The sequence below is a fragment of the Amblyomma americanum genome, chromosome 1, assembly GCF_052857255.1.
Source record: "Amblyomma americanum isolate KBUSLIRL-KWMA chromosome 1, ASM5285725v1, whole genome shotgun sequence".
Classification (NCBI taxonomy): domain Eukaryota; kingdom Metazoa; phylum Arthropoda; class Arachnida; order Ixodida; family Ixodidae; genus Amblyomma; species Amblyomma americanum.
In genome coordinates this window covers 380520401-380547749 of record NC_135497.1, presented here as the reverse complement: position 1 = coordinate 380547749, position 27349 = coordinate 380520401, and the positions used below count along the sequence as shown (strand labels likewise).

The window sequence follows — 27349 nt, the reverse complement described above, 5'->3', positions numbered from 1 at the left end:
TCCAAGAGCTATGACATCCGTTTCGCCATCTCAACAGCTCCAAGGAAGACAAAAAAAGTACTAATTATGAATGATAAGACTTGTACTACACAAGCACACTACACAAAAAATGTTCCACTGAAAGCGCTGTGCTGAGACTCTGAACAACAGTGGCGAACACGCTACCATACTTATATAAATATGCAGACTATTGCAGCACTTTTGCCTCACTGCAAGAACAGAAATTTCTTTTACATTCAGCCACATTTCTTCTAAAATCAGCCGGCCATAATGGCCTCATGATGACTGTTATAGCATGGTAGTGCTCTTACGTGTTCTGTTATGAAAACAGAAGCTTTGGTATACAGACTTCACTAAACAAGTTCTTCAGTCCAGTTATGGCATGTAAAAAAATACATGATACGAGGCGGGCTGTAAACATGTGCTTACCATTACACGAAATGAGTTGCTGCTACTACACCTTAAGGTTGGCAGCTTATTACATATTTATTCCTGAATTTCTTGTTACATCTGGCCAATACTCACTGGTTATTCCTTGATCAGGCATTGAAGAGTTCAGCTGTCCTGGCTACTTGAGTTTTCTGCAAAAGAATAGACTATTGTTGAACACTTGGCAAAAATGAAGTGCACCTCACTATGAACAAGACTTGAGTGTAGAAGCACACATTTCTTTCTGCATTTTAGTCAAGTCAAATATTTTTTTTGAATACCATGCCAAGGTCACACCATATGATTAATCATGGTGTATAAACAATACAACATACAGTGCAAAGCAGTTGCAACACCCAGGGCCATCTGTGTCCTCACTTGTGTGTGGTAATCACACTCTGTTATTTGTAAGCATGCTAAACCACGCTGTCTGTACATTTCTTTTATTGCTTACAGTAACATCTGTGCAGAACCTTAGTGGTGCATTTTATATTGAGTGGAATGTTAGCATTTACCTAACCAAAGTAGTACAACTGCAAAGGAAGGCTGTGCAACTTTCTCTAAACTTGGCAGCTGCAGCTGACGGATATGACATTTGTCTCAGAGGAAACAAACCTACTCTGTCTTATGGGCTTCCCAAATCATTTATTTCACTGTCAAGCATCATTATATTATGGCAGTTGAGTACTGCTGTTGACGTACCCTCAATTTATATCAGAAATGTTGGTTATCAAAAACCGCAACTGTTGTTTAAAGCTGCAAAAGCAGATGAAACAGACATTGAAACCTCGGTAGAGACTCAGCAGAGAAATGCATATTCCACAGAGGGAGCCACACTTAAAGGAGATAAAAGAAATTAACCAAAAACTCTATACACAAATAATTTCAAAAACATCATGAAGAGATAAGGCGTTCACGTTTCCTAAAAGGAAGCCTTCTGAACCCACCAACACTAAAACATAATTTATATGCAGGTAGCATTTACCTGTGGAATGCCCGTTCAGAGTTCGGTGCACTGCTGCAAAGTAATGCAGCCATGCTCTCCCGATCGTTGTTGGGAAGCAGACGTGCAGGAGTGGGCAGTTTTGTGTGGCAAAATTTCCACAGCGGCCTTGGTGCGTACTTCTCTTGCACGTCCTCTTTTTTGTTGCCCATTCACATTAAATATCTATGCAGCTCAACACCTGCAATGCCCGAAGCCCTATCCTAAAAGAAATATTTTGAATGAATCAGAGGATTACTAATCTTTGACAACAGTTAAAACAACAGTTAATGTGCACATTATTCAGGAAGCCAGAATACATAAAACAGACTCTTAAAGCAACATCAGGCTCACGCTGCTGATAATGAGACAGATATCTGTACAAAATTAATGAGATATTAGCTAGACACAAGTAAAGGCCCAGTGCATATTGATAAACTTCTTGGAGCTATGCTACAACAAAACTTGAACATTTGGCTTCTTTTATGTGTGTAAGCATACTTCCAGCAACTGGTTTTGCTGTGTTTATTCCTGGTAAGGGTCGAAGTGTTCGTTTGCTTATTTCTGGAAACTAACGCATCGTCTCCTCACAGGCGTGGTTTCGCTCAACCGCCGATCTGCTTGAGGAGATCGGGCGACTCTCCGCCGGCCTGAAAAGCCGTCACACTATGAATATAATTGGTCGTTTGGTCGTGCTAGCGTCGTCGTCGGTCTGACAGACCGCGGTGTGCCAGCAACTGGATCTGCCGGTAATACCACCGACCACATTCCATTGTGCCTGGTCAATTCCAAGATTTGCCTACGGCTTACTGACCCCTTAAAAACCGGAGGGGAAATAAAGGCTATATAAATGCACAAAAGTGTTTAAAATTTTCTGTACACCCCTACCACCACAGGCTATTCGATATTTGTTTTGGCGAAAAAGCGAAGCACGTGCAGCCCACAGCTTTATGAAAGGGAAGACGAGTTCGCGTGCCGCACTGTGCAATCGGCGCAATCTAATGAACTCAACTTTTCAAACCATTCACCTCTTTCATAGCAGCGAGACAGTTCGACATACATGGCACTAGACGAGCAGTAAGTCGTGCGTTCCCACGCCGATGCTTTACACCGGCTGGCGAAAAGACAAAAAGAGCGTTACACTTATCTGTACAGGTGGACGAGGACTGCAGCAATGTGTTTGCATTTTGCCAAAAGTCCAGCTGTGCAGAAACAGGTACCCTCGACCACCGCAGGCTCTTGAAAAACGCCCGTCACTTGCACCAATATCTTATGCGGGTCCGAACCCACGCCGGACGACTGAACGCAAAGAGCGACAACCTCTGTGCCGCTACCAATTTTGATTTTTGCTCCAATTAAGATTATGTGCCCTGCGCCGAGCACTCGTTCACCCTCAACGAAACATCGGGAGGTCACGTCGCAATTCAAATACCCCACTACGGTACGTAGAGCCAAATTATGCGTGACCCTCTCTCAATCCGCCATTGCTGCAGTGTTGCCAGATTTCGCCGTGCACACTTTGGCGCCCCCTGCACGTCGCTTGACTTGCGAGGCTACGCGGTGCTACGAGACAATTGTGAATGTCGAGAATCGGGCCCCTAGTGCCCGCCGTAGATCAAAATACAGACCAACGACTAAAATAAATCTAAAGGAAATTATCTTTTTTTAAATTTTGGACGTTTTAAAAAAACACCTGGTATAAGCTTGAGAATAAAAAAGAACTGAAAAATATTTGTACACAAAAGCGAAAACGACATATACTTTACGGAACTAATAACAATAGAAACAAATATGAACATATGGCACTCCTTTTTAAACATTTTTAAGGGCTTTTTTTCGTTTCCCGCTTCCGGAATGGGATCATCGTAATTTTAGTAGAGGATGAAGCATAACTTCTATTATCATCATTGTCACTCTCAGCGCCGCAGGAGCCCGCGTTCTAGCTGCGTGAAATCCTGGAATGCCTAGAGGACCTTCTTCAGATAATTATTTAGTTTTTCTTGTCGTGAGACTTGCCCTGAATTCCCGCTTTTGCACCGGCTTCCATGAACGGCGAGACTCCCGGGATCAGCCTGCTGGCTTCTCCCCGTTTCCGGGCTGCAGTGCTTGCCATGCCTCGTCGAGACGCCACCAACTAAGGAGTGCTAGGGCTGTATCAGGCGTGGAATACTCCCCGATCCTACGCCAACCACTGAGGCCGGCGAATACGTTCCAGGTTAGTGATAAGAGCCGTGCCACTCGTTCGTTCTTAGCGCTAGGCCAAGGAGCGCATTTCTTTCCCATAGGAGAATACGAGCTACGTGTATTCAGAGCGGCGGCCGCATTCAGTCGTGCAGTTCTAGCAGTTTCCCGAACAAAAAAGGGGGGTAGCTGTCACCGCAGGCCGTCAGCATGGCATAATAGCTAGCTCAGTGTACCGTGCGCCGGTTCTCGTCTCAGCAGGGAATCCGAACCCGCGCTTCGTCGAGTTGCAGTAACAGGGCCCTACAAGGCTCTTTCATGCACTCTCAGAGGAACGCATGCATCATAACCCGCGTGAAACAGGTACCGGTGCTGCGCAGTTGTGCACTCTCCGCAGAATAAACACGAAACGAACCCTCGAAGGCGTCTCTTGGCTTGACATTAGAGAGATTTAGCACGTCGGAGACGCACTAACGTAGACGAATACCGGTTTACCGGACGCCTCTTGCACACGCGCAGTGGCATGGGTGGGATATGACGGGGCCACTGCGCATTCACACCTGGGGTCCAGTAGACCGGTATGCGTCTACGTTAGTACATCTCTGCTCTGCTAAATCTCTCTATAAGCGCCGCTGAGCGCTGGCAGATGGGCGGTTAATCGTCCATCCGAAAATGGTAGGCAGGGTTTAAGCTATGGTATACTCAAAGGTCGAGCGATAGGACTTGGGCAATTGCCCGGAGCAAATTTGGAGGTCGCCATCATGTGGGGCAGGCTCAGTTATGGTTGGACGTCGCTTTTGGTCCAAATCAGCCAAGGCCAAAGTTCAGAAGTTGCCTGGGCCAAATTTAGGCAGCGGCCCGGGCCAAATTTCGAGGTCGCCATCGTGTCGGGCGCATTCAGTTATGGTCGGAGATCGATTTCGGTATAAATTGGCCAAGATCTTAGTCGGCCGCGGCGGCCGCGTTTCGATGGGGGTGATGCGGTGCGCGTTAAACATCCCCAGGTGGTCGAAATTATTCCGGAGCCCTCTACAACGGCAACTCTTTCTTCTTTCACTCCCACCTTCCGTTACGGGGCGATTCGGGTGTCCACCGAGTTGCGAGACAATTACTGCGCCATTTCCTTTCCTCAGCCCGCAGCGGTGGCTCAGCGTCTATGGCGCCTGGCTACTGACTCGAAAGACGCGGGTCCGATCCCGGCTGGCATTCGAGTTTCGATGGATAAGAAATTACAGATGCCCGTAGTAAATTTCGAAGGATGGTTCGTTGCCTTCTTTCTTCGGAGGGGCACAGGCGTCTCCAAACGTGGATATTCGGCGGTGATGAAAGAGGAGATAATCAGTGATGCAGTTGGTGAAGACGAGGATATATATTTACACAATTGAGAATAATGAAAACAGCAAGGTACAGAAATGAAGACACGCAGATAAATTCAATAACTGTAACTTAAAATAACTGATCTCATGCAGAGAAACGGCACTCAAACACCTTACTTATCTACCAAACATCTCGGTTCAAGCCGAGGTATTCTTGAAGTAGGTGCTAAGCACGCAGCCTCTCGCTAGACTAGACTGATGTGTAATTTTCTTTCTTGCATTTTTATGTTTCAAAAATAAATAAGTTAGCGCGTTCATGTTTTAAGGCCCGTCCTTTGTTAATACCAAGTAACCTCAGCACCTGAAGGTTGGGCACAACCGCGAGCCCTGGGTTTGGCAAAAAAATGCACATCAAGAAAACATGGTGGTGGTGGTTGTTGCTATGAAGGGGGAGGGGGATACTGGTTCCGACGTATGTTGGCCCTTTGAAGAAAACATTCCGAACAACCTCTCTACGCAGGACTCGTCTGCCCTTTTCTCCCTTTCCACTCAGCGCGTGCATGTCCACATCCGGCTTCTCGCCGCAGTCAACTGCGCTTCACTTCTCCAATTGACAAGCATCTTTTAGCGCCGCCTAGCGGCCAATCTGCGCAATGTCGAGGTGATCTCGGTCTCTGGCCCATTGAAATCAAGGAGACGCTTCAGGCATGTTCTTGAGGAGGCACTGAGCCGAGAAGTGTGTCCGATGATGGTGCAACCAAAACAATCCATTGAGGAACACAAGTTGCAAAAAGCGCGCTTTCCGAGGCAATGCGTACAAGTTTCCCGAAATGGAAGTAGAGCTGCCCTGCTATGTGATGGAAGTGCGGAACAACGGCTACTTGTTGACAGTGTACATGTTGCGAGACTTCTTGTGGGATGAGCAAGCACCAGAGCACAGCGCCAGCTCGGAGTGGATGACTCCGCGAGTGACGATTGAATATAGATTAAATGCCGCTCATCCCCAGAGAGGTATGTCCTTAAATTTTTTTTCGCGCATCGCGTGTATGGGCTGCACCCTGAAAATTGGCCTTCGATTATGGAAAAAAATACTGTCCTTACACGCGTTTATTATATCTGAAGACTTATTCTAACTGGAAAGTGGACAGATGGTATGAAAAAGCTTGATTGTAACTTTCCTGAAAAGGTGCTATGAAATAATATTATTCGATCTTGGCTGCTTGGCGAGCGGTATCCTTTTTTTAGACAGGCAGTCCTTTTGCTACTGGTGACATTGAATTCTGTTGGCCCTTTTCAGTAATGTTGCCAAATTAATGAAACGTAAGGGTAATGCTAGCAATATTGCAGAAGGGTTGCTTGTTGGGCGAGTTGGTGATCTACAACAGCAGCGCGTAACAAGACAGGAGAAAAGGAGGAACACAGAACGAGACGAGCGCTAACTGTCCACTGTTTTTTTCTTGAAGTTTTCACATTATTTCTTGCCGTTGTCACACGGCAGCGCATGACCGAAGCGATGGCCTTGTGGTAGAGCATCCGCCTCGCATTCGGGAGGTGCTGGGTTCGATCCCCAGAGCCGCCGGGTACCCACCGGCTTTTAATGGGTACAAGATTTCCCCCGGCCTGGTGCTCGCCTCTTCTGGGTGAGATGCCTGGGAAAAGGGTCTTGACCACAGTTGCTCTAATGGATCAGCGATAAGTTCCGCCGTAAGCAACGTTAAATCCGCCGCGTGCGGTAGAAGCCGATTTGTGGCCTTTTTTTTTTTTGCTGCTGCTTGGCTGATCACACGTTAACCGGAGTACCACCTTTAGCAGGCTGCGAGGTCGTTCGAAACTGAGGCTTAGCCCGCGAGGGGCGCGCAGCAGGGTTCGCGGAGCTTCTCCCAAGCGAACACCCCTAACGAAAGCCGTGCGCCACGCCGAGGGCAGCTTGTACCCATTTTTACCGGTGGGTGTCCGGCGGTGGGTTTCGAACCAACCACCTCCCGCAGCCCAGACGGGCGCCCAACCAACTAGGCCACGGCTGCGGTACTACATCTTCTGAAGGCAGGTAGAAAACACACGAAAAAAAAAACAGAAGATATATATGCTTGCAAATGCCGGTCAAATCTTTTAAAGTCTGGAGTCATGACCGCGAGGGTTTCAGCCTACCTGGCGTTTAGGAAGCAGAAAAATAGTTTTTGGAGGTTGAGGTGGCTGAGCCGCCCGGCCCGCTTTGTAACATGATATAAAGCTAAAGACAAGCTTATTCTAACCGGGAAGCGGACGCACGGTGTGAAAAGGCTTGATGCAACTTTCCCAAAACGGTGTTATCAAACAACGTCAACAGGCCTCTGTAGCTATCAGTCACAGAGAGAACTTACACGTTTTGCTGGCCGAGGTGGTATCCTGCTATTGTTTTTTTCTTTTTCGAGACCGACAGTCCTTTCGCTTTTGGTCATATTTATTTCTGTTAACTCCAACCAGCAATGTTGCCTAATTAATGAAACGTAATGTTATTGTTAGCAATGGTTTTAATTGTGGCCATTTGTCGTCTATTTAACGACTCCCCATTGTATCAGGAAGGTGATATACTTTGCTAAATTTTCCTTGTAATTGGTTTTATCCAAATCACCTGTTTTTGGAGTTCAGTGTTTTTGATTAACCTGATTTATTGAAGCTTTTCTTGCTTACACGTAAGGTGATTTTCTACTTGATATAGCTTACGGTTATGGTGCTATCTTACTAGTGAGAAAACCGTGCATTCACAAAAGGTTTTCACTGAAAAATGCTGTTGTACGGAATATCTGGGTTTGAAACCATTAAATTTCGCGGATTTTCTGGCGTGTATTTAAATTGCCGTTGTGATTGAAGCAAGGGAAGGTGGAAACGTCTCAAAATTGTCTTCAGCGAAAACGGATGATGCGGTTTCTTTACCCTACCACACACGCAAAATGAATGCATGCTTAGAGAAAGTGTGAAGAGCTCTTGCTTCAGCTGGACAAAAATGATGTTATGAGCAACTGCGTATATTCCCTAATGTATATTTTTTGTAGAGAGGGTAGGTTGGTTGAAAACCAGTAGACTAATGTTTACATCTGTGCTTGTAGCACGTGAATGCCTAAATGTCGGTGCACATCTGCATGTAAATTTTTTTACTTTCCTCGTATGTACACTGGTGCTCCAGCTGTCATTCTTTTGCGGAAAGCTATTAAATTACGGCATTGCGTTGTCCAATGTAAAGCTCCTAGAGGAAAGCCCTGCAGTTTTTCGCTCATAATGCATACATTTCGCATAGTCACTGCGCACTTTTCGTGTGCCGAGCTGTGTTCACATGCTGCAGCACAACTGATCCTGAATACGACTCTTGGTGCAGGATACCAACGAGCTGGCGGGAAGATCTCCAACATTGGTCAGGAATACCTGCATCTCGCCCGGGAGACTGGTCATCCAGGGTGCCCAGGTGAGGATAAATGGCCATTCAAAAATGACGTCGGTGCCATTTACCCGTTGCATTGTTTTCGATGCTCGTGAGCTGGAAACGCTGAGGTATCGGGGCGGTGCATGTCAGTTTGCACAGCCACGGCTTTAGTCGAGGAAGTGAAAGCGGCGCGATGTGCAGCCTTTGTCAAAAGATTAGTGCTCATGGTGTTTGTTTCTGAGCTGCACTGTGAGGCTCATCACGCATCCCCAGCGTTACAAATCTCCTGAAGGTGAGAATATTTGTGATCCTGCCTCTGCGACGGGTAGAACTTGTATGAATGCCACAGGAGCCCCACTAAACTGCTCAAAATCGAACACCCTAGGTTACATATTTAGATTGTCTTTGTCCTTAGAAACAAGCCGTGAAGCTGAGGATGGACCTGAAGTGTGAGTGATGCCCTCCTGGGGCCTTGTGTACCATCCTTGTAGAGTGGCAACACACAAGCAAGGCACAAATCTGCCACTCGATTGGATCGGCACCGTGACTGATGCATTGTACAATATGTAAGGTCGTCTGTATGCACGTAGAAACTGGAACAGTGATGGAGTCCTTAAGGCGTTGTATGGCTGAGATTATTTTTCCTGTTTTTAGCATTAGATACATGAACCACTCACCACAAAATGGGACAGCATGTTTCCCCTCACGTGCTTCACATAACTGTCTGCTGGATACGACTTTGAGGATAATAATTTTGACGCATTGCCGAGACGGTCATTGTAGACATGAAAGGTGCTTTTTCCTGATCGTGAAATTGACTATGCGGCCTTCTACCATAACTGATAGGGCTGTGAATTTAGTGAAGCGAATCTTTCGAGTGCTTAGAGCATGTTAATTTGATGTATAGTAAAAGCTTGTTAATTCAAACTCTGTTAATCCGAACTGACAGCCGGGTCCCGGCACAGCCCTGTGTATTTCGATGGGGGAAAACTCCCCATAATTCGAACAAGTCGGCATCCGCTGCGGTTAATTCGAACTAGGAGCCACTTGCTCACACTGCTCCTCATAGATAGAAGTTGAGCCATAGCGAGTAAAACACGCCTATATTTACCAGAGATGTAAAACAATGCAAAACGAAAAAAATCGGAATACACGAGGCTCACGGAGCGTGTGTTCCGGTACACGCCGCAGCAGGCTTTCGCTGCTGGAGCATATGCCCGCGCTGCTGATGCTTTGGTTTTATTGCTTTGGTTTAAAAACGAAGAAGTAAAAGCAGGTGACTAAAAAGGAAAGAAAAGGACAAGTAAAAGCCACAGGTGATGTGGCAACTTGAACTACCCATCCGAGTCTGTTGGGAAATGTCACGTGGGTCGGGCTTTCATTGAGCAAGGTAGGTCAAAATGAGTTATTGATGTCCTCGTAATTTTTTTACTCCCAAGATAACTTTGATCACGATGCTAACTGTTCCAATAAATGACAAAAAGTTGTGTGGTTTTAAAAATATTGAGCAGATATATGTTTTCCTAATTACGCGTTAATTGACCTGAAGGAACAGAGCTTTTTACTTGCCTTGATTTTTTCTGCTTCTCTATCTTTCATGAAAGACAAAGTTTATAAGAAATATATATACATGAAGTTTCAGAAGTGAAATACATGTGCTGCGAAGATTCCACGACCACCGTGAGATGCCGTGAAGAGCATGCTCATTATCGAAATGCCCTTTAATCTTTTTGCTTCGATGGGGCTCCTTGCGTTATGTGACGCCAGATGCATGGGTGTCGCCTTGAGATTTAGCCTGAGGTCACAATGCTCGTTCCGAAACGTCTTTTCGAGCCACGAATTCTAGCCCAAGTTCGCAATGTTCACTCCGAAATGTCTTTTCGAGCAATAAAAACGCATTGTAGACAAAATCTAACGTGATTACAGTGCCGGTAGACATTTTGTTCGGCACTGCCAGACAGTAAGAAAAAATTTAGAGGGTGAGGGGGGCTGAATTTGCATAAGCCAACCCCTGGGCTACGCCCCTGATACAAGCCTCCACCGCTTTGAAGAATGACAAGAATTAGGTACCCTGAACACACGCCAGATATGGGCCGGAGACCCAACCCGCTGCCACCTGTTACACTTTCCCTTCTGTCTGCGACATTACTTTGACCCACATTCACAAAAAGCAAACCCACACAGGAATATATGGGGCGTTCAGAAGTGGGCTTTATCAATTAAAAAAGGAATATTAAGAGCATTGCACAAGTCATTACGGTAGCCGACGGGTATTTCGGACTCCAGTAATTCGGACTTGTAGGATATTTCGGACCTCAATGAGACACCGTCAGTCACCCCATAGAAGCACATACATATTCGCGACGGATATTTCGGACTTCAAAAGTTCGAAATTTCGATTTTTCGGACTAATTTCAGTCGCCTGCAGGCCAAAATCTGCCACCTTGTCGGCTTTTCGCCGGCGCAAAAGACGCCATCTTGGATTGAGGTGGATTTACACTGCAGTTGGATTGGCTTGACATACTTTCGGTATCTCATTGTTGCCAGTGGAGGTCCCTGCGATCTCTGTCACTTCGAGGTGGCAGCCGGATTGTCATCGCCATCAACTTGCTTTTGTCGCCGGTGTTGTCACGGGCAGTTATCGCTTGTCTCATACGTTGAAAATTTGTTGTTAGGGGATAGAAATTGTGCAGGAGCTATCTCGCATCTCGGAGGGAAGAGATAAAGGAGGGACTGAGTGAAGAAAGGAAGAAAGAGGTGCTGCAATGGAGGGCTCCGGAATAATGTCAACCACCTGGGGATCTTTAGCGTGCACTGACATCACACAGCACACGGGCGCCTTTTTGTTTCGCCTCCGTCAAAACGCGGCCACTACGGTAGGGATCGAACCCGGGTACTTCGTATCAGTAACCGAGCACCCTAACCATTGAGCACGGAGGAAGACTATATAGGAGTGCAAACTCCGCTGTCTGCGGCGACCAGAAAATGTCACAAGCCCGCTGTGCCACTATCATTCTGGCGGTGCCTGGCGGCCTGGAAAGAAACTACTGCCGTTTCGGTTGCAAGGGCAACCGGTCGAGCGTGTTCTCTCGTTCGGCCGCGCGCGCCTGAGTTCTACTGAGGGCACTCTCGCGCGCTTCTTTACCGCTGGTACCCGGAAGAGCAACTGGTGCTACGCTTCAACCATTTGAGCACAGACACCGACAAGAACTGTTGCTGTTTGACTTAAGGGCACAGAAATACAACGTCATGGCGTGCCCCCTGAAGCAAACACCCACGTCGTCTGCTTTGAGCGTGCGCCGTAGCCGTGTGCCCGAGCGCACCATTGTTATTTTCGCTGAGGCTTCTATGAGGCGCCGCATGGCGCCGCCACTGCATACGGCCCCGTCGGCGCATTCAATTGTGACTTTATCTGGTCGCCTGTGCTCGCTCGCGCTGACGGGAGTTTCACCTCCTATATTGTCTTGCTCCGTGCCACTGAGCCACCGCAGCGGGTCTCATACGTTCGCCATTCGCTGTTTCGTCACTTGGGTTTCCCTGACCGCATCGACCGAGTGGCGCTCAGTCTTCACGAAGTTACATCCGTTCTCCGTTTTGTGATTGCGTCCGGTGGTTCCGCCGCTTTGAACGAAAATTGCCTTATCTTTGCGTGTGTTTGACGAGTGGTGTGATGCACACTCGAGTTGTGGACAACACGGTCCCGCCGGGTTCGTCAAAGAAGCGTGGGAAGTATTCCAACTAATTGCGGTGACCTTGCCGTCTAGCGTGTACAGTGAAAGCACAACTTTGGCGCAAATACAGGCGCAAATCGTCGCCAGCAAGGGAAATTTGTCGCGAGGTAAAGTCAGTGACATTTTTAAACCGATTTCAACTCAATAATGTATTTTTTTGGACTTCACGAATTTTTCAGACTGTTCGACAATTTGGACCATTTTCCAGGTCCCTTCGAGCCCGAAAAATTGGTCGGATACTGTATTGCTAATGTGTTATGCAGCCAGGTGAACAGTGTCAGAAAAATGACATTTACCTTAGTAATTGACTAATATTCATGTTTTTATTTACTGCAGTTAGCGTGCATATTTAAAAACCTAAAAGATGTGTGGTTCAGACTATTCTAGTATGTACAACTTTAGTAACACTCCTGCGCCCGCATACTTTATAAAGGATAATATAAAAAGTGTTTACATTTTGGCTTGCAAGAAATGATAACAGACAGCGGGTATTATTACAGTGAAACAGGCTTGCTTAGTAAATAAGCTTTTCGATATTTCCAGATAATTTTTACAGAAACTGATGTTCACCCAAGTGGCATTTTGCTGTTACATGACATATCCTTTACTGTTTTTTTCTCTCTTAGCTGGCTTGTCATCAGAGAAATGTGGCCGTGGTGTTTTCACTGGTTTGAGGGGAGCTAATTGCAGCACTTGAACAAACGTTGAAATGGTTGACGTTCTGCTTATCTGGGCTTGCAGGTGCTTTTCCATTGATGAAGGCAACCAGCAGCCATGTTGGAATTGGATGGTGCCTTTGCCCCAATACCTCTGCAGGTGAGGGTAATGCATACGATGACAATGTTTTCTCTCGGTGATTCGAGCTCATAGAAGACCAGATATATGTTAGAATGTTGCTAAGTTTGAATTAACAAGAGCCTTTTCAAACCTTTTGCAGTTCGCAGAATAATAATAATAATAATAATTGGTTTTTGGGAGGGAAAGGAAATGGCGCAGTATCTGTCTCATATATCGTTGGACACCTGAACCGCGCCGTAAGGGAAGTGTAAAGGAGGGAGTGAAAGAAGAAAGGAAGAGAGAGGTGCCGTAGTGGAGGGCTCCGGAATAATTTCGACCACCTGGGGATCTTTAACGTGCACTGACATCGCACAGCACACGGGCGACTTAGCGTTCTTCCTCCATAAAAACGCAGCCGCCGCGGTCGGGTTCGAACCCGGGTTCGCAGAACCCACGAATGAGTTTACACGCATGGCCCCTCAACAAATGCCCAAATTCATTGACTGCCTGTACACTGCAACAGCTTGCTATGAGCAATTTCAAAATGGTACGCCCCAAAATAAAGCAGCTAAAGGAAATGCAAAGGATGATCCATACATGAATACGACTCCTAAGGGAACCCAAAAAACCCTCCAAGGGCAGAACCCACAGCTTTCCCTGCAACCCAGTCGGATACATGCAACAAAACTCATTCGCAGAACCCAAGAATGAGTTTTGTTGCATGTATCCGACTGGGTTGCAGGGAAAGCTGTGGGTTCTGCCCTTGGAGGGTTTTTTGGGTTCCCTTAGGAGACGTATCCATCTATGGCTCATCCTTTGCATTTCCTTTAGCTGCTTTATTTTGGGGCGTACCATTTTGAAATTGCTCATAGCAAGCTGTTGCAGTGTACAGGCAGTCAATGAATTTGGGCATTTGTTGAGGGGCCATGCGTGTACGTTAGGCAGGGAGGGGTGGAAGCCACGACACGGGGAGGTTCTTTTGCGCCTTGCAGACGCCATTGGGGTCTCCAAGGCGAAAAATGATTCTGAATCTCTGGCATGTTACAAGGCTTTTCTGTCGTTTGAATATTGTTCATTTACTCTTTGTGATTTATTTAAGTGTAAGGTGACATGACTGAGTGGTGGCTCTCTTCTGCCTGTTTTCGGATTGGACACTCATTTTGCAGTTGGGATATGATGCTGGGAATTTACGGTCTGTCTACCTAAATGATGTGCACGGTGGACTAGCCACCTTTGTGTGAGAGGGAGATTTTGTACTGACGCGGTTGCCGGTGGACAGTTTGACAGGTCCACAGACTTCTGTTCGTTGCTTGCAGGCAATCTAATGCCAACTGGACGGGCTTGCTGAGTATGCAGACTTTGACAACGTGGCTGACATGCTCAGTGATAAACTGCTTGGAAAGACTCTAGTGGCAGAAATCGTTAATAGGTGAGGCAGGGACTGTGGGCAGTGCAGGCTTCCTGCTTACACATTCATTTGTGCATGTGTTTTTGTATTATTCACATATGTATGTGACCTGTGTCGTGTTACAGCTTCTAGAAAATTAATCTTTACTGTTGTGGTGTTCGCTGTCAAGTTTGGGTTAAGGGTTTATAAGGTCTTGGGCCAAAAATATTAATGAAGGCACCGTTGTGAAATCTTCAGCGAACATTGATTTTTATGTGGAGATTCCAATTTATACCCTTTATTGACTAGGCCTGTTTTAATAACTGTTTTAATAACTAGGCCTGTTTTTAATAGAGCCCGGGCACTACACAAACGTTGTAGCCAACACGCGTAGGCTGTCTACGTAAATGCTGCGGCATACACCACTCAGATGGCCTTTGCCATTAGCGCAATCCGCCGCAATCTTTCACCTCAAGCAGCTATATCGGTTTTAACGTACACCTCCCTAGAAGCCGAAGAAGCTGCGATTGTCTTTGCGATCTCCTCCACCACCACCACACTCGTATTTAGTGCCTCAAAAGCCGTGATCAGAAACTTTGCAAAAGGGCGCACGCTTGCCATCGCCCAAAAATTCTCAATTCCTCTCAGCTCCCCACTAGGCCCATTCAACCCATGGCCCCACCAGGCCCATTCCCCGCGCACGCAGGCAATCTAGGCCAAGAAGCCGCCCACGACGCCGCTCGAGCGTACGTCAACCGAGCAGGGTAAGCCGCCGAGCCAGGGAGTGCCCATGACCGAATGATCACTTACTACGAGATTTCACTACACTACAGAGAACAACGACTCCACAAACCTCCGCTTGCAAATCACTCACTAAATTAGAGTAGGTCACGTGGCGCCAGCTACAATCTCGCACCTTTCTCTCCACCGACCACTTAGCACGAATGCTCCCAGGGCTGTTCTCTCCAGAGTGTACCCTATGCACCCCAAGAGCTGATTACCATCACATTCTCTACATATGCTCTGAGTTCCAGCCGCCATCAGAGTGGCAACTCACTGACCTCGAGCGATGGGATGCCGCGGTGTTCAGCTCCTACAAAAATGTCCAAAAGCAGCTGTTGCGCTGGGCTTTGGAAGTCGGCAGACATCGCCCACTGCCGGCCACTTCACGAGACCAAGAGCCAGCCAAAGACTAGCCTAAGATATGGGTCAATATTTATTAAAGTTTACCACCCCCACCTGGGCGTTTCTTCTTCATCTTCGTCCCTGGACGTGGATTCGCTCTCTCCCCCCTCTGCCCTTCTCCACTCCTCCTCCAATCGGTTTCGCCGACGGGCCACTCCGCCAGCAGCTGCCATGGTGGCCACGGCACCGCCACGCTGAAGGCTCGAAATGTTAGCGTAATGTAGGCGCGCGGCGCGCACACCAGCTGCGCGCTCTTACGTCACTCCGCGCATGCACACAACTGACGAGGCGGGCGGCGTCTGCTCCGCCGTCGGCGCAGCGGCGAGGCGCGCGGCGTGCACACGAGCTGCGGGCTATGACGTCACTCCCCGCATGCGCACACCTGGCGGGGCGGTGGTGCCACGGCTCAGCCTCTCAACCCTCTCAACACCCTCTCAAAACTTTGGGTGTTGGCTCAGCGCCACAGCCAAGCTGACCTCGCGAAGTGGCTGGCGTAGTGTGGATATATCCCTACAAAACCAAAACTCTGCAGTTCCCTCGAACAGCCAACCATTTGGGAAAGAAGAGGTTGCAACCAAACACACAAACAGTGCATACACTACTAACATTCCTTACCGCACAGAAGTTGCTATATTCCTTACCTTGACATTTGTCTTCTCTTTTGCACACTTGCATGGGAGACAAACGAATGGCAAAGGAACCATCACTCAAGACGTTCGGTTATTTAGCGAAAAAAAGAACAGAGCTGTCAAGAGAAGAATACGCTTTATGGTCACTTGATCCTACCCAGGCGCCTCTCCCGCATTCCTGGAGCCTCGGCAACTCCTTGGCACGGCACTCATGTCGACCGCCGTACCTTTCTAAGCTTCTTCAAGAAGGGTTATGTGCGTGACGGCGCAAAGTCCAGTTTCGCTGCAATAAGGGGATATGTGGACGGGACAGGTCTCTTTGTTGGCGACACGCTGACCACAATACAGCCGCCGCCGAGTCCCCGTCGGGCATCCTTCTCAAGCTAAGTGGCCCCACACGCGGCATTCCTCGCGAACATGGGACCGAATGGCGCCAGGGAAAGTTCAGCGAAATTCACACCTACGTGGACCCTTGCTGTCAGTGTGACATTTACGTTCAGCCACAGTTTCACAGGACAAGATTACCCACCCACACACAACAATGCTCGGCTGTTCATTAGGTCCACAAACACGCACACACGCGCGCACATTGCGGTTAGTTTAATTCGCACAAACAAATCTGCACATATCTGTATCCAGCATGTCAGAATGATGCATCAAACTGGCAGAAACAACTAGCCGCCTACATCTCAAAACAAAACATCCTATTTTTTAGCTTGGAACAAAAGATTGGACCAAAATTCCGAATTATAAGGCACAGCGCCTTATGGAAAGGCTGCCGCCGCTTTCGGATCTTTCTTGTAGCTTTTCTAAAAAAAACATACAGCTCACATACTCCCCACAGGCCACGAAGGTTGCTCTTACTATCGCGTCTGCATTCTCCTCTTCTATGAATATCAGAGTAGAGTTAGGCCCGAGGACGGCGGGTTCACATGCAGCTTCACATCAGTTTTCAGGTGACGCTAGCTGTTTGCAAAACTTGCAGCCGACGTTGTCATGAAAGAAAATCATGTCTTCAAGCATTCTTTTGTTACAATTGCTTTCAGCAGCTTGCTTCCGCATTTCTGATAATAAAGCAGGTTGCTCCATGTTGAAACCTACAGGGATGGATGCATTGTCCACACCTTCCAGTTCCCTACCTGCTGCGCAAAACGTTGCAGCGATTAAATGCGCATTTCTATCTTCCTCGGCATCAACTGCAAATTCATCTTTTCCTGTTGGCTTACAATCTGCTATAGAAACTTTTGCAGCTTCCGGATCTACCTGAAGCTCTACTGAAGTGTCGGGTCTGTCTCGAACAGATGGGCGCGAGTTTTTGAAATGCTCATCGAAATATGAGCTCGGAGTTTCTTCATCCAGCAGACAGCCAAGGGCTGAATATGTAGAGGCGAAGATAGCCACACAAGATCAGGCAGTCTGCATTGACGCCACTCTGTACCCGTGGACTCGTAGCCAAAGCATCAAGAAAACGGTATCGGTTGTCACAACAAAGAAGGGTGGCCTCATCAGCGGCGCATCCAGGAGAGATGGGACGATAACTGAGGCAGAGAAGATCGCCGTAGCTCTAGCGGCAGCCGAGGGTTATCGCACCAACAAATATCTCACAATCATAACAGCTTCCAAAGAAGCATGCTGACGCTACATGGTAGGAAGAATCAACAAGAAAGCACTAAGGATTCTCCTGAAAACGCAGCGAACCAACGAAAATATCCAACATAGGATCTACTAGGTACCGGGACACGTCGGAGTCGAAAGTAATCTGAAGGCGGACAAGCTAGCTCACGAGCTTACTATCCGAGCTGGTGCGTCAAACACCTCGGACGGCCCGGAGATAACGGTAGAGCTCACGTACGCAGCTATCGTCAACCTCATCAAAGGCAGAAAACGCAAATATTACCAGCCACATCCTCTGCTAATACAATATGAAGCGACATGTTGGAGAAGACTCCAAACAGGAGCCTTCCACAACCTTTACATTCTACATAAGATGTATCCGGAGCATTATAGGGCTACATGTACGTGGTGCGGGGCAACCCCCACGCTGTATCATATCACATGGGAATGCATACACAATGTAGCTTTCCGAGGTAACAAAGAGCCAAATGCGGGGCAGTGGGAGGACCGGCTAAGAAGCAGCCAGCTCAAGGTCCAAAGAGACCTAGTGAGCCACGCATGCAGGATGGCCAGGGACAGTGGTGCCTTAAACTAGGGGCGCCAATCACGCTCAGCCTGGAAGACATCGGCAATCTTCGGGCAAGCAGCTAGACTCCTTTATTAGAGCAATAAAGTTCATTCACTCACTCACTTCACCCAGGTACTCTCTTTCTGGCTGCTGTAGCAGCGAGTGTTAATGCTAAATAGGCGCTGGTTGGATGCACTGGATGGTACTACTGTATTCACTTTCAGGAAGAGCTGGTAAACGCGTGGAAAGTATTCCTTGAGTTCGAAGTTACGCTGCTCCAAAAGGTACCGAGATAGTTCCTCATGTTCAGTTGGCGACGATGTCGAGGAGGCGTTCCCGAAGAAGTCATCCTCCATAGCGCTGGAGCTAAAGTGGGACGCTGCACCCCGCGTCTGGATGCCAGCATGCCGAGTAACTAATAACGTGACACCTCATGCAACCGAAAAATGTTAACGTATGTTACTCGTTACAGTTCCGAAATGGTAACGAGTTCGTTACTAAGTTACCAAAAAAAAAACGCGTTTCCGGTGACACCGTTACGTGGAACGCGTTACCGCTGCACTGGTTTTACAATCCCATTCACTTGCTGAGCTGACTCTGGATTTTAATTTTCAATGTTTTCTTAGCTCTATATGCTGAGTTCTTGGAGCGGCTGCCTGATGTTTCTAGTTCACGTAAGCTGCTCTATAGTGCACAGCTTAAAAAACCACTTGATTGGCGAGTTGTGCAAGTTGGTAGAATTTCATGGTGTAACATGGACAGTTGAGCGATTTGGTACATCATTTTAAAACTTTCGAAAGCGCTGCTACGGGGGACACCAAGAGAAAGAAGACGCGCTTGTCCTTCTTCTTCTTTCTCTTGGTGTCCCCCGTAGCAGCGCTTTCGAAAGTTTTAAATTTCCATGGTGGCAGAACAGCGACAAAAAGAAGATAAAACCACAGCTTTGGACGGGACTGCGATAGAACAGTTACAACCTACGCTGTTTATCGCTGCTCTTCATCAATATCATCTGCCTGACCAACTGTATGCAGGGCAAAAGCCTTTCTCATGTCTCTTCTGTTAGCCCTGTCCTTTGCCAGATGCGGCCAACGTATCCCCGCAAAACTTCTTGATCTCATCCGCCCATCCAACTTAAACCCAATAAAATAAGACCGGAATAACGAATGTAGTGTAATCGTCACTGTTGCAATAGCATACAACATCGGTACAAAGATAGCGGAAGCGAAACAATTCTTTTGTCGTTCTGTGAGTCCATGAGCACTCAAATTTTTCGCTGTTCGGGCCGTTCCTTGCTCGCTGTGCTTTAACCTTGGCTCCTGGATCATTCCCTCTTGAAATGGGTCAGCCAGTGGAGTGGTGGGGCGACACTGTGGTCTGCCTCCTGGTAGCGTCCGACTCGAAAGTTACCATCACCACGAGGCGTGCGCGGGCGGCAGGAGCGGCTATTTCCGGGACTGCTCTTGGAGCGGGGCAGCTGCGGCAAGCTTTTAAGGCTGCACACGGATGACGGGCCGGCGCAACGAGTTGTGCAGTCGTATAACAGTACCTCTTGCTGGGCTAGTTGGTGTAACATCGTGTAATAAAAGTAAAAACAGCGCTAATTTTTACACAAATGCACAGAAAGACCAGACAGCGCCCGTCGTCTCTGGTCTTTCTGTGTGTTTGTGTAAAAATTAGCGCTGTTTTTACTTGTGTTACACGAAGTTGCGCAATCGTAAAGCCTCCGCCAATACCTGCGCTGTCAGCATTTGGCCGTATATCACCCAGCCGACCCCTTCGAATGCTCTAGGAGAGGACATCCCTGGCTGTTCTTGTGGATGAAGTTAGCTGCTGCAGCTGCTGCTGGAAGTGGTCGTGGGCAGAGACCACAGCCAATTATTTGTATCTATGTGTTTATTTTTTGTTTTACTAAGCATCATAATATATAGACTCAAATCTATTTTAAAATAAAAGACAATTGTTTAAGTGGCTGTGAAGAGAATGAGGTCTCTCAAGGCAGATACTATACGGCGGGTGTATGGTTCCACTCGACACTGTTGTGCACAAGTTCCTGACTGGACTCAAGTTCTTGCCTCATGTTGTTTGATTACAGGCCTGGTCACGGTCGGACGTGCCTCTGAAAAGCAAGAAAACGCATGCTTCGAACAGATAATGATCAATATACAATCGTATACGATGCGTTGAATAATCACGTCGGTCATCATGCGAAGAGTTCCACGAACGGAAACGAGAAGGTCGCTTTTGTGAAAACATTCAGGGCTAGCCGTGTGTTGACGAAGGCCAGCAATTGTGCCTGCGCTTTTGACCTGGAATTGAATGACCGACGACCTGAGCGAAATCTGCGTTGCTGTAAATTTACGTTCTAACTGCGGTGTATTCAGAGTAGTCTCAAAAGAACAAAATGAACAATGCAAATAAGATTAAGAGTGAAACGGATGATGTAATTGTTCTATAAATGTCAGCTGAAAGGCCATGTAATGTTTTAGCGCGGTCGCTATCACTGCCCCATAGTTTTCCACTGACAGCATTTGTTTGGGTGAAGAGTTTGGTGTGGCTGATATGCGATTGAGACTGGGTCGAAAACTTATTGCAATATGACACGTAGTGCTGTGTAGCCCCCTTGTAGGACGCAAGATCATTTCAGCAAGGTTCGGATTTAGAGCTCAAAATGCTGACGACAGCAGCACACTCTCAGTGTACCCCTGTCAGCTCCATAGCCATAGGGAGAGAATTGCATGCTGTCACAGCCAGCATATCAAAGTTTTACCCGCAGTATATACCTCCACAGCTCCACCTCACGGCAACTACACCCTGCACTTTCTAAAGACAGCAAGGCTTCAAACGCGGCAATCTTGCATGGATAAGTGGGGCCCTACAGGATGAGGAAAGTAACTCCATTTCGGCGCTGCATCAACCGTCTCCAGGGCAAGCAATATTTTATCCTCGCGTACTCTGATCCCGGCAATCGGTAATTCTCTCACATCACCGATGCTCTGATACTACCTTCTTCCCCAATGCCTCGCTCCAAGAACGCTTAACATCCGCGCATCAGAGCACATGGCGTTCAATCCACCGACGCTTGCTACTTGTCGCAAGCCACTCCCCTGACTACCCACACTTCTGATTAAGCCAAAAAGTTGGCCAACTTTTGTGTTCCGTCGTCGGCACGTGTAAGCTGGTGTTGCGACTTGCCCCTCTAACCCCGCGCAGCAATCGACGGCAAGAAATAGCGTCGCGTCAGGACAATACACTCTGTTCCCCTGCTAAATTTACCCTCAGACTAATCACACCTTCACCGATCATGAGTCATTCGGATGGCTCAGTTCTTCCCGGCAGAGCCGCTGCGCATTTCGCCATTGTGAGGCCTTCAGGCGCAACGTGGCCAGCAGGCAGCCCTTCATAACCTAATCCTCCACTTCAAGTCACTCCACTACACCGCATTCAAACGGTTTCTGGTGGATTCATAAGACGAATATGGCATCGTCTCCACTTTGCTCTTCATGCGAAGTGTGCAGGAATATAGGACGTTATTATTTGTGCTGCTAACATTTTAACAGGGAGAGGTGTGTCTTACTCGCTTTCCTCAAAAGGGTAGGAACACCACAGGGTTCTATTCATGACATAAAAACCTGCCATGTTTGAGACAGGTTTCCTGCCTTGTAAAATTCCTTCATATCATGGATTCGGGCTCGAAATGTGACCGAAGTAGTACATGCTTTTTGCTGCTTGGTCATAAATATGTGCCTGAAACTTTCCCATGTAATCGATATTTAAAGCTGGCTGTGATGAAGAAATTACCATCAGGATAATCGCAGGGCTAACCGCGCCAGTAGTTCTTAAGACGAGTTGCGCGCACAAAAAGACCGGCACATGAAGAAAAAAGAAAGACGGAAAGAGCCCAACAAGAGAACAACCATGCACCAACAAGCCCAACAAATTTTTTTTTAACTGGCCCCCAGCACCTAGCTTACAACAACGTAAGCCGCCCTTCGAAAACTTGGCCGATGCTGGAAATCATGGCATGCTGCATCTCCCGAACCTTGCATGGAGACCCCGATTATTCGAACATGCTTCCGGCATGACGGACATGGACCTCTTACAATGTTTTTGCGCGTACCTTTTTAATATAGTCGCTTCTTCTGTCTCAGTATCGAAGAACTGTCTAGAAGCGGAAGGGATTGCTGTGGTCTGCGTGGTCATAGCTAGGAAGTGTTGAAGATGAACTGCCTGAAATACTGAAATATAGCAGCACGCGGTCGTCATTACGCTGGGACTCTCTCCTCGGCAGCACGCTCCTGCCGCCGCCGCCCCGCGGACTCCCAAGTCTATGCAACTGCTATAAGTGCCGTCGCACTCATGCTGTTTACGAACTACGTGAAGTAATTGTGTTAATGTGAAAACCTGCCGAGATTGTCAGCGATGAAAGACCCCTCCCACACGACCAGCAGGATTTCTGAACACCATTGAACCTCCCAGAAGACGCTTTCAGCAGATCGACATGGACTTGCTTGGCGCTTTTCCACCGTCAACGTCTGGAAATAAGTGGATCATCATAGCGACCGACTACCTGACCCGCTTCGCCAAGGCGAAAGCCCTACCGAGCGGAACAGCAGCAGAAGCCGCCAAATTTTTCATGGAGTGCATTCTTCGACACGGCGCCCTCGATGTGCTCATCACGGACAGAGGAACAGCATTCGCGGCGGAACTAACACAAGCCATCCTGCGTTACAGTCAAACCAGCCACCGGAGTACAACTGCATACCATCCGAAGACCAACGGACTGACCAAGCGCCTGAACAACGCCATCGCCGATATGCTCGCCAAGTATGTCGATGCCGAACATAAAACCTGGGATGTCATCCTGCCTTACGTCGTCTTCGCCTACAAGACCGCAGTGCTGGAGACCACCCAGATGACGCCTTTTAGGCTCGTCCATGACAGGGAGGCCACCACCACGCTAGAAGCCATGCTGCCCAACGTTACAGAAGAGAACGTCACCGTTGCCGCCTACCTTTAACGCGCAGAAGCAGCTCGAAGGCTTGCCCGATTACGGATCAAAGATCAGCAGCGGTCCGACGCCAGACGCTACAGCCTACGAAGACGCAACGCGGAATACAAGCCAGGAGATCAAGTCTAGGTTTGGACGCCCATTCGCCGCCATGAATTGAGTGAAAAGCTTTTGCGCCGCTATTTCGGCCCGTACAAGGTTCTTCGACGGCTAGGTGAACTCGATTACGAAGTCATCTCTGACGCAATGACTGCATCCCAGCGACGCCGTGTACGACCAGAATTTGCCCAAGTAGTCTGTCTGAAGCCGTTTTATGCACGCTAAAGTAGGCTGCATTTTCATACTCTATTTTCGCAAGATTCGTTTTATCTCTTACTACTCGCACTATTTCTTTTAATGCATCGGGTTGATGCTTCATTGAGAGGGGAGTAATGCCGCGAATATTTGCAGTGTTTGTTCGTTCTTCAAATCTGCCGCCACACCACTTTATCGCTTTGTCTGCGATGCAAGACACAACTAGATTTATCTCGATTGATTGCAGCGAGGCAGAGCTGATTCTACTTTGTTCCGGAATGTTTAGTAACTTTGCACGCTTTATCTTGAAAGTTCGCTATCAGCTTTAAATTGAGCACGGCCGACAGGGGCGATATTCTGCTCGACGACCGCTGAGCACGCTTTTCGATTCGCCGCCGCCGAGTGATTCAGTCCATTTTAGGTTCAAGTCAGCCCAATGAACAGTTTTCATTTCGATGACCTTTTGTCTGCCTTCATCGCTGCTTCTACTGCCGTCACCACAACGTGACAATATGAGATTCTGCCCTCTTTTCGCCAAATTTAGCGCGCTGGAAATTCTGAAAGGAAAGTAGCCGAGGCAAATATATTCAAGAGCATTACCGGATAGCAGTTTTAGACGTGCAAAGTCTCCATCTATTGCACAAAAACTCGGGCTGATATGCAGATGTGCGGACAGAAACGATCCGCGTGCTGCGTGGAACTAAAAACTGCCCTTATGACGCTGCATCGCCCAAACACCTCAGATGATTAAAGCGAAGAAAACTGCCTGCGCATCGAGAGAGAACAATGCTGACTGCCATGCGCTCACAGCCAAGAAACGATCTGCGCGTTCACGACATCAGGAAGGGCGAACGTCACGGGCGCACGCTTGATGGCGGTGCATGGTAAGTAAACTCGGTTAAGGTCATGCATGTAACGCCAGCCTCATCAGTGCTCTAAGCACGAGAGTGCAGGCCATCATAAAAACCGCATAAGCTCTGGGAGGTACAGCACTCGCCGTTGGTATTTGACTCGCGATGCGGCCCATAAGAAGGGGATCCAAATAAGGGCGTAGTCATTTGCCTACACTTGGAAGCATGGCATTGCTCCGCTCACCATTCAGAGCGCCGAAATACGTTTGTTACCCTCAAACGTCTCTGTGCTTCGCGTGTCTGCTCTAGGATCGTTTTTGAATACCGTGCACACTGAAATTCAAGGAATTACTGCGCTTGCAACGCACTGTGGAAGACAAGCAGCGGCTGTGCTAGAAAGAATAAGCTCAAGGGACTCACACTACGGCATGCGTCAAGCCGTTGCAGTAAGCCTGCTCGCAGCTGTGGATTTGAGGCGGCGGCACAGTAGAAGCCTCTATGTGTGAGAATGAGCAGGTGCAGGCGGACAAATCACGAGCTGGTCATAATTACTTGGAATTCTCTTATTAAAGCATCGTTTACAAACCCAGCTAAGATCTATGGCAGCAGAAGCGCAAAGAATGCTTGTTTAGATTAGGGCTTGCTACCCAGGCAGCACAAGTAATTGGCCCAGCATTGGAACTGTATTGGCAAAGCTGGCCCTACAAAGGACCAGGTTAAGACCATCCTGTTGCAATATTGCGCCGATGACCTGTGCGGCTTGGGTTACTGAGATTACGATTAATGGAAGCTGACAGTCACCTCGTTAAAAATTAAGTAATAGTTCTTGGAATATAGAACACCAATAATAAGACGTCTTCACTTGCCTGAATATAGTCGCAAAAATTGGCAGTGGCTCAAAATCATTTCGGACCGGTTGGTTTCGGCAAGTATCCTCTCGCGTGTTATGGTTTTCTCTGCTCTTCCTTGCATTAGTGCGTCCGGAAAAGCTTTTGTTTATTGTCAGTACCTTCAGTTTGTATAGAAGCACAAACCGCGAAGGCTGTTGGACGCCAAGTGCCAAATGATGCCCTAAATTTTATTGGTTTTGTTAACCTTGAATCGACTCCATTGTATGTTTTCAGTTTCTCTTAGGGCATTACAACATATAAAACTTAAGTAACGAACTGTAGGCTTCATGGCTGAACTTCCCAACGACGCAGCCAATGACATGTTAGGCTTTCCACCTCATATCCATGCTCTTAAAGTAGAGAAAAGGCACCTTATAAGGACTACTTTACTCCTACAGCTTAATTCCTCCCACTTCCCCACATCTCACTCACCGTGAATCTGCTCAGATAAGGGAAGCACAAGCTAACTTCCTTCCTTATGACCTCTCCAACGAGCACACACTCAGCCATCCTGGCGACCTCTGGTGTCAGGTATATGACACCTACACCGAGAATGCATACGTTTATATATGTGCTGTCCACTCCCATGTAACTGTACTACATCCCACAAATACTGCTACCTACCTTATTCCAGTTTACCGTATTCTCCAAAAAGCCAAAGTGCTCCTCCTGATGCACGTCGCCCATAACAATGCACGCTCTTCGGGCCTACAACACCTATGTCTTGAGTAGCCATCACAAGGGGCGAAGCTTCAACCTCAATCCACTCACATTTATCAGCAACCCGGACCAGGAAACGAACAATACAGTTTCCTCTCTATCTTATATCTGCTGCCGCAAAGAATCTGTAGGCTTCAGCCCCACCAGCTTGAATTAAGCTTTTCTGGGGCACATGAACAAATGAGGAGCATTTATTTTAAATGAGGCAAATCTACCTTGACAGAAATCAAGAAAAACTGCAACCTCTTTGCTGGCAGCACCACATTGGGAGCTGTTACGTGAGATCCTTTGAAATGCTAGTTATATCGATCGTTTCATTGTGATAGTTTTGCAAAGGAAAGTTCTATGGGCGAGTTTCAAATGCAGCTAAACATTTGTTTTCGGCATCTGGATTAGGCTCATTTCGGAAAATAAACTCATCAAATATGACATCCCGATTGCGGGTGCTTTGTTTCAGATTGTGCAAACAAGATTGTAAAGAGGCCCAAATTTCGCCGAAAATCTCCTTCAAGCCCAAGGCTCAAGCTGCTGCAAAGGATCTCTATGCTTCAGCACCACCAGATGGAATTGAGGTTTTCTGGGGCACATGAACAAATGGGGAGAATTTATGTTAAATGAGCCAAGTCTACCATGACAGAAATCGAGATAAAACTGCAGCATTTTTACCGACAGCACCACATTGGGAGCTGCTACGTGAAATACTTTGAAATGCTAGTTACATCGATCGTTTCATTGTGATAGTTTTGCAAAGGAAAGGTCTATGGGCGAGTTTCAAATGCAGTTAAACATTCATATTCGGCATCTGGATTAGGCTCATTTCGGAAAATAAACTCATCAAATATGACATCACGACTGCGGGTGCTTTGTTTCAGATTATGCAAGCAAGATTGTAAAGAGGCCCGAATTTCGCCGAAAGTCTCCTTCATGCCCAACGCTCAAGCTGCCGCAAAGAATCTGTACGCTTCAGCACCACCGGATGGAATTGAGGTTTTCTGGGGCACATGAACAAATGAGGAGCATTTATGTTAAATGAGCCAAATCTACTATGAGAGAAATCGAGAAAAAACTGCAGCCTTTTTACCGGCAGCACCACATTGGGAGCTGCTACGTGAAATACTTTGAAATGCTAGTTACATCGATCGTTTCATTGTGATAGTTTTGCAAAGGAAAGGTCTATGGGCGAGTTTCAAATGCAGTTAAACATTCATATTCGGCATCTGGATTAGGCTCATTTCGGAAAATAAACTCATCAAATATGACATCACGACTGCGGGTGCTTTGTTTCAGATTATGCAAGCAAGATTGTAAAGAGGCCCGAATTTCGCCGAAAGTCTCCTTCATGCCCAACGCTCAAGCTGCCGCAAAGAATCTGTACGCTTCAGCACCACCG

The 27349-nt window shown here is 47.5% G+C and overlaps 1 protein-coding gene across 2 annotated transcripts; it reads left to right on the top strand.

Moving 5' to 3' along the window:
• Nucleotides 1-3336: 3336 nt before the first annotated feature.
• Nucleotides 3337-26970, top strand: LOC144101490 (uncharacterized). 2 transcript variants are annotated; one of them, XM_077634674.1, is made up of 4 exons: nucleotides 3337-3626; nucleotides 8261-8347; nucleotides 12778-12852; nucleotides 26832-26970. In XM_077634674.1, the coding sequence occupies exons 1-3, from the start codon at nucleotides 3372-3374 to the stop codon at nucleotides 12790-12792; spliced, it is 357 nt and encodes a 118-aa protein (XP_077490800.1). In that variant the 5' UTR covers nucleotides 3337-3371; the 3' UTR covers nucleotides 12793-12852; nucleotides 26832-26970. The 2 variants fall into 2 exon arrangements, with proteins under 2 accessions (XP_077490800.1, XP_077490803.1); XM_077634677.1 differs by lacking the exon at nucleotides 26832-26970 and adding an exon at nucleotides 14130-14223.
• Nucleotides 26971-27349: the final 379 nt, after the last annotated feature.